At 48.4% G+C, this 8,378-nt stretch overlaps 1 protein-coding gene across 1 annotated transcript; it reads right to left on the bottom strand.

Moving 5' to 3' along the window:
• Positions 1 to 226: 226 nt before the first annotated feature.
• LOC136464450 (transcription factor TCP14-like) lies at positions 227 to 2,465 on the bottom strand. Its single transcript, XM_066463401.1, has one exon. The coding sequence runs from the start codon at positions 1,838 to 1,840 to the stop codon at positions 644 to 646; it is 1,197 nt and encodes a 398-aa protein (XP_066319498.1). The 5' UTR covers positions 1,841 to 2,465; the 3' UTR covers positions 227 to 643.
• Positions 2,466 to 8,378: the final 5,913 nt, after the last annotated feature.

The following is an 8,378-nucleotide window of genomic DNA, read 5'->3' as shown; positions in this document are numbered from 1 at the left end:
TTAAGATGGCACACATATGTAGCAGAAAACGAAAGGAACCGGTCGCCGCCGGATCAAAAACCCTAGCGGTAGTTGATGAAACTACGCTCCAACCTTTGTTACTAGTGAAAAATAGTATGCAGTAGTATATATATATTAGTATCAAGCAACGAACTCCTGAAGTCTGCAAAATGGAAGAGTTAGAGAGTGGCTCTGATCGAACTACTTGAACAATGTTGCATGGATGAAAATTTTTGAACCGTCACGGCAGATGAATGATGCCATGCTTGATAGAAATCTCTTCTGCTCGCACTTGATCAATGCAAACCCTAAAACTAAAGAACAAAATGAACAATCTCTCTCTGACGCTGCTGCTGCGTTTCCCTCCTCCTCTTCGGCTCTTCCCATGAGAGACACAAACCTCGCTCGCTCGCTCACAGGCCACAATCACACACAGCTCACGTAAGGATGATGGTTGATCGTACCGCATGCCATGGAGTGCAGCTAAGTAAGTGTAATCCTCGCGGGGGTTACTCTAGCTTGGATGAGAGAGGAAGGAAACAACAAAAAGGAAAGGAAAAAAATGAAACCAAGACAAAGAACAGATCAAAGCCACACCAGAGCGATGCATGCGATCCTCGGAGAAACGGAGACCCCCCGTCGGCTACGAGTCGCTGGTGCTCATGCTCTCATGCCGGTCGCCGCGGCCGCCACCGTGCTGCTGCTGCTGCTGCTGGACAGACCCGCCTCCTCCACCTCCTCCTCCGCCCTGACTGGCCGCGGGATCCGCTGCCGCCTGTGTCCGGTACGCATTGAGGGCGGCGAGGATCCCCATGTGCCCCTCGCCTCCGCCTCCGCCGCCGCTGCCACCCACGGGGCCGAGCCCCAGTTGCTGCCCTGGAAGCAGCGCCACCGGTGCAGGGAAGTTCATGAAATGTAGCCCGCTCGGCACGCTGCCCCGGTACACGGCAGCCGCGGTGGCGGCGCTGCCCATCTGCGGGAACGTCCAGATGGACTCGCCGCTGCCTCCGCCGCTGCCGCCACTGCCACCGCTGGAAGGTGCACCACCGCCCTGCGTGTTGTTGCTCGGCACCATCCACACGGTGCCCGGCATTTGGCTCTGCGTGTACCCCGCCATCTGCTGCTGATATTGCTGCTGCTGCTGCTGCTGCTGTTGCTGTTTCTGCATTTCTTGTTCCCACCGCCTCTTCCTCGACATATCGGCGGCTGCGGCGGCGGCAGACGGCGACGGCTGCACGTCAAGACCGACGCTGCCGGAGTGGAAGTTAAGCAACAAGGGGGACGGCGACGACGACGACGAGGCTGGGCCCTCGGAAGGGAAGCCAAGGCCGACAACCCGGTCCCACGCGTCAGCACGGCCAAACCGGGCGGCGGCGGCGGGGCTAGGCAAGGCGGCGCGGAGGTGGGCCGGGGCGGAGAACGAGGAGCCCGAGGAGCGGAGGGAGATGTTGAGGGAGGTGAAGTTGGCAGGGATGGTGCCGGTGCCGGTGGCCGCGATCACCGCCGGCTCCGCCTGCTGCAGCAGCCACTCGATGGTCTCGCCGTCCGTCTTGTGCCCGAGCTCTCGCGTCAGCTGGAACACCCGGGCTGCACACAGCGCTGGCATCCGGATGCGACGGCCCCTGCCTTCCACCTTGGTGTGCCGGTCCTTGGTGGAGCTCCGCTTGGGCGCCGCCTTCCGCACCTGCACCTCACCTCCGGCCCCCGATCCATTCCCGTTGCCTCCCGCCGACGTGCCCACCGCAGCCGAGCTGGAGCACGGCTGGTCCTCTTTCTTCTCAAGGAGCTGCAGAGGGAAGTTGGGGCGGCGGCCGCCTCCGCCGTCACCGGCGACGTCCATGGTCAATTAAGCCATGGTATATATACACAGCGATACAAGTATGTATCTTGGCGTGTATGTTTTCTAGCCGGCCGGGTAAATGGAGTGGTTTAGTTGTTTGGAAGAGAGTGGAGGAACGGATTTGATGTCTCCAGCCTCTTCTCTCTTGCTGTGGGTCTAGCTCCGAGAAGGTTAGGTGTGGTGGTAGAGGGAGAGTCCAAGAAAGAGCTGGCTGGCTAGCTATCAGGGAAAGAAGATTGTAGGTTGGAAAGAATCCTTGCTCATATGATATGATGAGAGAGAAGATGGTTGATGGATGGAAGGCGGGGTAGTGAGCTTGTGTTGTTTGTGTGTGCGTGTGGGAGATCACACACACTATTTTATGGCCTTTTGATGTGGTTCAGAGGGTAGAGAGAGAGAGAGAGAGGAAGCAGGAGCAGACGACCCTAGCTAGGAGAAGGCCAGGGGGGAGAAGGGGAGCTGGCGGCTAGAAGAGGATGGCGGTGTACTTTGTAGGGCTTGAGGAGAGAGATGGACGGATTAAATGGAATCCTTGGTGCTCGGAGAGAGCGGGGAGAGAGAGAAGCTGGAGAAAGAGAGGGAAAGAGACCGCGCTAGTAGTCTGCTGCTACATGATTGTACATGGACGGGAGACCGGTGAGTCGGTGAGCGAGAGGAGGATAAGCAAGGCGGAGGAGAGAGGAACAGCTATAAGCCGGGGAGCGGGGAGGGGGAATTATTAGGTTCACCTAGCTAGCTAATCCCATGCACAGTGTGCATCAGTACTGTGGCAGGAACGTAACGTGGTATGTTCTCCTGATGCTAACAGACGAATCTCCCATTTAACCAGCAAAAGAATGCCACGCCACTATTCTCTCTTTCTCACGAAGCCGCTGAACTAACTCAGGCAAATGGAAAGCATATATTGCTTCCTTTGTGGATTGGCTGCTTTTGAGAGCACCCCTCAGTCTCCTAATTTTTCTCCCCGGTCCTTTTTCTCTGTTTGAAATGTGTTTCTTTTTTCCAGCTCCGATCTTTCTCTTTTATTCTTTTTTTCGGGCAAAAGGAAAATCTTTAAACTGTGAAGAGGCAGTCAGTGGCTCAGACTCCACGTGCGGCGTGCTCTTTATCATTCAATCCCCAATGACACTGCACTTCACTGCAGACACTGTAGCCGCCACTCGCCAAGTCAAAATACACAAGGAAAAATTGTTAGCACGCATCAACTCTCCTTTTTCTTGTATTATACCGGAAACTCTTTGTGTCTTCCAGTAGCCCTCCATATTTCATCATTTTTATGTGTAGTGAATACATTGACGTGGATATCCATTCCTGCCTGTGTGTGCTTGAACAAATCGTGTGTGTATAATCAGAGTACACTAATTCTCAAAAAAGAAATAATCAGAGTACACTTCTATATATCTTCTTACAAATGAAACTTGATCTTTAAAGAATATTGTCTTGGGGAAAATCTATATGGGAGCAAGAACAGCAAAGAAAGACATAATAAAGTAGGGCCAGCTCAACAAGTAATCATTCTATTGCCTTTTGTATTAGCCTTTGCTACTCCCTTTGTTTGCCAGCCTTAGAATTCGTGGTGCCCTGCCGTGGACCTGGTGTACACAAGCATTCCATAAACTGAAAACAGAACTGCTACATAAAAAGGCAACAACACAAAGGAATTTATGCCCTGCTCTGCAAAGTTTTGACTTTGAATTTTGTGGTAATATGTTTTTAATATAATAAAAGTGGCACCATGCCTACCTCTATGTAGTAGAACATTTTCTTAAAGAATAACAACCGGCGTGTGTTTCTATTGATATAGCATAAAAAAACACAACAACCTAGAAAGTCATACACTACCGGATTCAGCTTCTTTGCCGAGTGCCTCAGGCACTCGGCAAAGGCCGATATACACTCGGCAAAGGGCGCTCGGTAAACAGTTTATCGACAAAGACCTCTTTGCCGAGTGCTAATCTGACACTTGACAACGAAAAGTCGCCGTGACGGCGAGCGCCACCGTGACGACGGCTTTGCCGAGTGTCAAGGTCAAGCACTCGGCAAAGGTCACCGCTTTGCCGAGTGCCGTTGACTCAGACACTCGGCAAAGGTGGCCACTGTGCCGAGTGCCACCAGCAAGACACTCGGCAAAGGTCGCCGCTTTGCCGAGTGCCACCTGTCAAGACACTCGGCAAACAGGCGACCTTTGCCGAGTGCCTGGCCCGTGGCACTCGGCAAATCTGTGATGTTTGCCGAGTGTAATGGCCTTTGCACTCGGCAAAGCATGTTCCCAAGTAGTTACTTTGCCGAGTGTCATGGCCATTGCACTCGGCAAAGTGACTGAAAACAGCCTTTTATTTGTTTTTTACATCCCATCCAAACAAACAGAAGATATATATAACAAACATCACCAACATCACATATATATCATCAACAACACATATATATCACCAACACCACATATATATCACAAACGTCACATATATATCACAAACGTCACATGTCTCACAATATATCACAAATAACTTCACAAGTAATCCAAGTGCTCCATCATCTACAACCATAATTGCAAATAGAAATACCATTAACAACCACAAGTATCTTCACCAAGATGGCCAATGAGACTAATTTGGTGAAGGATTCGCTGAAGCATGAGGATCGTTCGATGCCGCCGATTGATTCTGCACAAAGGAGAAGAGATTGCATGTGTGAGACAAGATAAATATATACCATATATGGATAAAACTTTTATACTCCACTAGGTTTGACCGTAAGCATGAACATACAAACTAAAATATTTATACTCACAGGAGTAGAATAGTGAGGAGGTGGAGGTGGAGGTGGAGCGAATAGCGAAGGTGGCGGAACTACACCCGTAGCGGCGCCAAGACTTTGCATGTACTAAAGAATCTCCGCCATCCTCCGCTGCTCGGCCTCCTGCTTGGCCTCCACCCTCTCCATCTTCGCCTGCATATGCTCCCGTATCCTCCTCTCTTGTTCCAACTGGGCCTACAATATATTCACCCTAATGTTACAATAATGCAAAGAAAAGGTATGAAAAAACTAATGAACAACGAATAAACCAGGAATAACCTCGAGTGCCTCCACCCGATGGTGTGAAGTATCCTGCCGAGGTCGTATGGCCGGGCCCGTGCTCCTGTTGCTTGCTCAAATCTGGGAGAGACTGGGAGTAGCGGCCGAGTCGATTGCGCCGTCGCCAATCCAGTACCGTCCATGTTTCTTGCCTCCTTCCACCCTCATGATGATTGTTCCATCAAGGTCCTCGGTGCTCGAATCGTACTCTGGCCCATGGACCTCCCTTGCCATCGATGTGTACTCACTGAGGCGGTTGTGGACGGTCGCATTGCTGTACGCCTTGGGCCTGTCCTCTGGGTTGTAGTCGACATCGGACGTCGCCTTGCCCTTATGGGCCATAGCAAATGCCTTGAAGATGGAGCAAGGCTGGCCACCATGTGATGCTAACTGCGAGAAAAACAACAAGATGATTAGAAATCATGCAGAATTGAGCGTTATAATAAATAAATGAATTCGCGTACCCATGTTTCTACGTATCTGCTGAGGCTACGGCTGCCTTAATGGTGTGCTATACCGACATCATCAAACGCCGCTCCCGGCACAAGTTGTGTGTCTCCTCCCACTCGTGTGAGCACCACTTGTCCACCATTTGTACCCAGCACTAGGGATGCACGGCGCACCAATAAGGAATCATTTACAGGCCATCAAGTACATGACATATCAGAAGATGAAATTAAGCCTACTTAATCTCAAAAGGAATCAGTATTAATGTTCTGTATTTACCTACAGGTACTGGTCCTGGGTGAGCGTCATGGTTCTTGCGTCCCTTTTGGTGACCTTCATTCCAAGGACGGTCCCGTGGTAAGTTACGATGGCCTAGATGTGCGCCTCGTAATGCATGTCCACGATGAGTTTTTTGCAGCATTTGGTAGCCACCGCATCTGCCCTTACCTCATGTCCGTCCTGGCATCTAAAGAAATCATGCATATAAACATGATATATCCATTCATTATTTCAAGAATGTCCAATGAATGTGATGTATTGAGCAATGTAGTGTGAGGAAGACTTACCCACAGCTCTTGCTTCACTCGCTCCGCCTTGTTGTTGAATACCCTGCGGGCTCGATCTGTAGCATCGGGGGCAGCGGCATAGTGGTCAAATGAGTAGGCCAGCCCCGTCACTCCGGCGTGTCCTTATCTGTGGCTGCTCCTCCTACTCTCCCCTAGTGCAGCGGTCCTTGTCCTTCAGTACAAGGACGCTAGCTTCTTCATCCCATCGCCCACCATCTTTGTTCAATCACCTACAATTAAAAAGAGTAAACCAATAAGCACAGATAAACAAGAAGTACTTAGAAAGAGATGCAAAATAAACAAAACATAATTGCAAAATAGCATAGTATTACATATATTAGAAATAATCTTCATGATCGGGATTAGATGGATCATAAGTCTCATCATCACTATCAATCATGTCAAAATAATCAACACTATTCGAATGAGCAATGTTGTCATTGTCACTGTCTAAATGTAATCGCTCAAGCATTTGTAAGTCCTTCACATTTTGCACCTCATCTCCAACGTCCTCTTCAATAACCGTTTCATTGTCTACTTCCATTATGATCGCTTTGGTTAAGTCTATCTCAAACCTCCCTTCTAGTCCCTCTTCTTGAAAGAACTCTCTGTCATATGTGTTTGGGTCTAAGTTGTAATCTTCATCGTTTGGGACAGGCACTTTACCGTGTGGCGATACCCTGTGCACAATATCCCAACCCTTAAGATGCCTTTTGGTTTGACACGTATATGGGAGATAATAAACTTGCGTGGCCTGTTGGGCCACAATATAGACATCCATCTCCTAGTAAGACAAAATCCTGTTGAATTTTGACTAGCCCAAGATTAGAATATGTCCGTCTCATTACTTCAGGATCAAACCAATATCATTTGAATATGACGGGATTAAAAGGTTTGGAACCATGAAACTTGAGTTCGTATATTTCTTCAATTCTTCCATAATACTCGACCTCATCAACGCCAGGCGTAAAAACTCCAGAACTTGTGGTTCTTCGATTGGGCTGACTCTGCTCGTAGCTTATTGTGCGAAAGCGATATCCATTCACGTCATAACCGGAAAATGACCTAACCCTATAAGCAAAGCCATCGGCAACCTGTCTCAACTCAGCACGCATAGACGCATCCCTCTGGCCCTACAAGCTCAAGCAGGATACATCATTATATTATTCGCACGTACGAGTAAATTGGAATATCAAACTAAGTACGAGCTAAATTGGATGGTACCTTCTATTTGAACCAAGAAATGAAATCGGGCATTCCATTTCCCGCACCCTGTCTAAGAAGGGTATCTAGCTGCTGCGGGGTAGGATCCCTTGATTGACGCCAGAATTCATGAAGAAATTCCCTATACCAATGAGAAACAAGGGGGTTGGATGTAGAATAGTGATGGCGTATTTAACAAGTTCGTTAAGAACTTACTGCATGTACGGCGCCACTTTGTCAAGGTTGGTCAACACGTATAGCATGATATGGCGCCACTCTTCATGATTCAAGGTCTTAGGGGTCGATGCACTTGCGCTTCCGAGTTGCCCTCAGAAAAGGCTGAGGTTTGATTTATTTTCGCCAGCATTGTAACGAGGGGGTGGATTATGCACGCTAGGGAGGTTGTCACCATAGTATGTTATTGTGAAGTTCACCACCTCCTCTAGAATGTATGCCTCCGCAATGGAAGCCTCGATTTTGCATTTATTTCTACATTTCATTTGAAGAACCTTTAGACATCTCTCGATTGGATAGCACCAACGGCCCTGCACGACCCCCCCATTCATGCCTCATACGGGAGGTGCAAAATCAAATGCTGCATCGAATTGAAGAATCCGAGTGGAAAGATCTTCTCCAACTTACAGAGCAACACAGGTGTCATTCTTTCTAAGTCAGCAATCACGGTCTGAGATAACTCCTTGGCACAAAGCTCTCCCGGCGCTCCCTCGGCTACCTCGACCTCCCCTGGTGCTCCCTCTCCGACCTCAAGCTTTGACTGCCGCCATACCCCTTGGTATGTCCCAACCCTTCCTCCCTCCCTCTCGTTCATCTCTATCTTTCTTTCTTTCTCCTATCTACTCATGAGATGAATAATGTTTGTGAATGAGAACTGGTGATTCAAAGTTTACTGCCTTAGGTATTTTGTGGCTGTTTTTTGGACCTCGTATGTCATTATAGGTTGAATAGACCAGTTAGAAAAAATAAGCTCTATATTATTATTCTTCAAATAAATCCTATTTCAAATGGTTGTAGTAACTATTATCTATTATGTATGGATTTTTATTGATTTTGAGATAGGAGTGGCCATGCTCAGAAAGATTTAGTTTGATGAGCAAAAGGCATAGTTTGAAAGATTCTTGTAGCCTAAGAATTTGATTTGGACAAATGTATTGTAAGGAATTGCAGATTTTATAGAATATTCACAAAATTAGACACACAATTTCTTATGAACTAATGCTTTGTTTGCTGCT

The sequence above is a fragment of the Miscanthus floridulus genome, chromosome 7 (genome assembly GCF_019320115.1).
Source record: "Miscanthus floridulus cultivar M001 chromosome 7, ASM1932011v1, whole genome shotgun sequence".
Classification (NCBI taxonomy): domain Eukaryota; kingdom Viridiplantae; phylum Streptophyta; class Magnoliopsida; order Poales; family Poaceae; genus Miscanthus; species Miscanthus floridulus.
The sequence above is the reverse complement of the archived record's forward strand: the minus strand, read 5'-3'. Positions and strand labels throughout refer to the sequence as shown.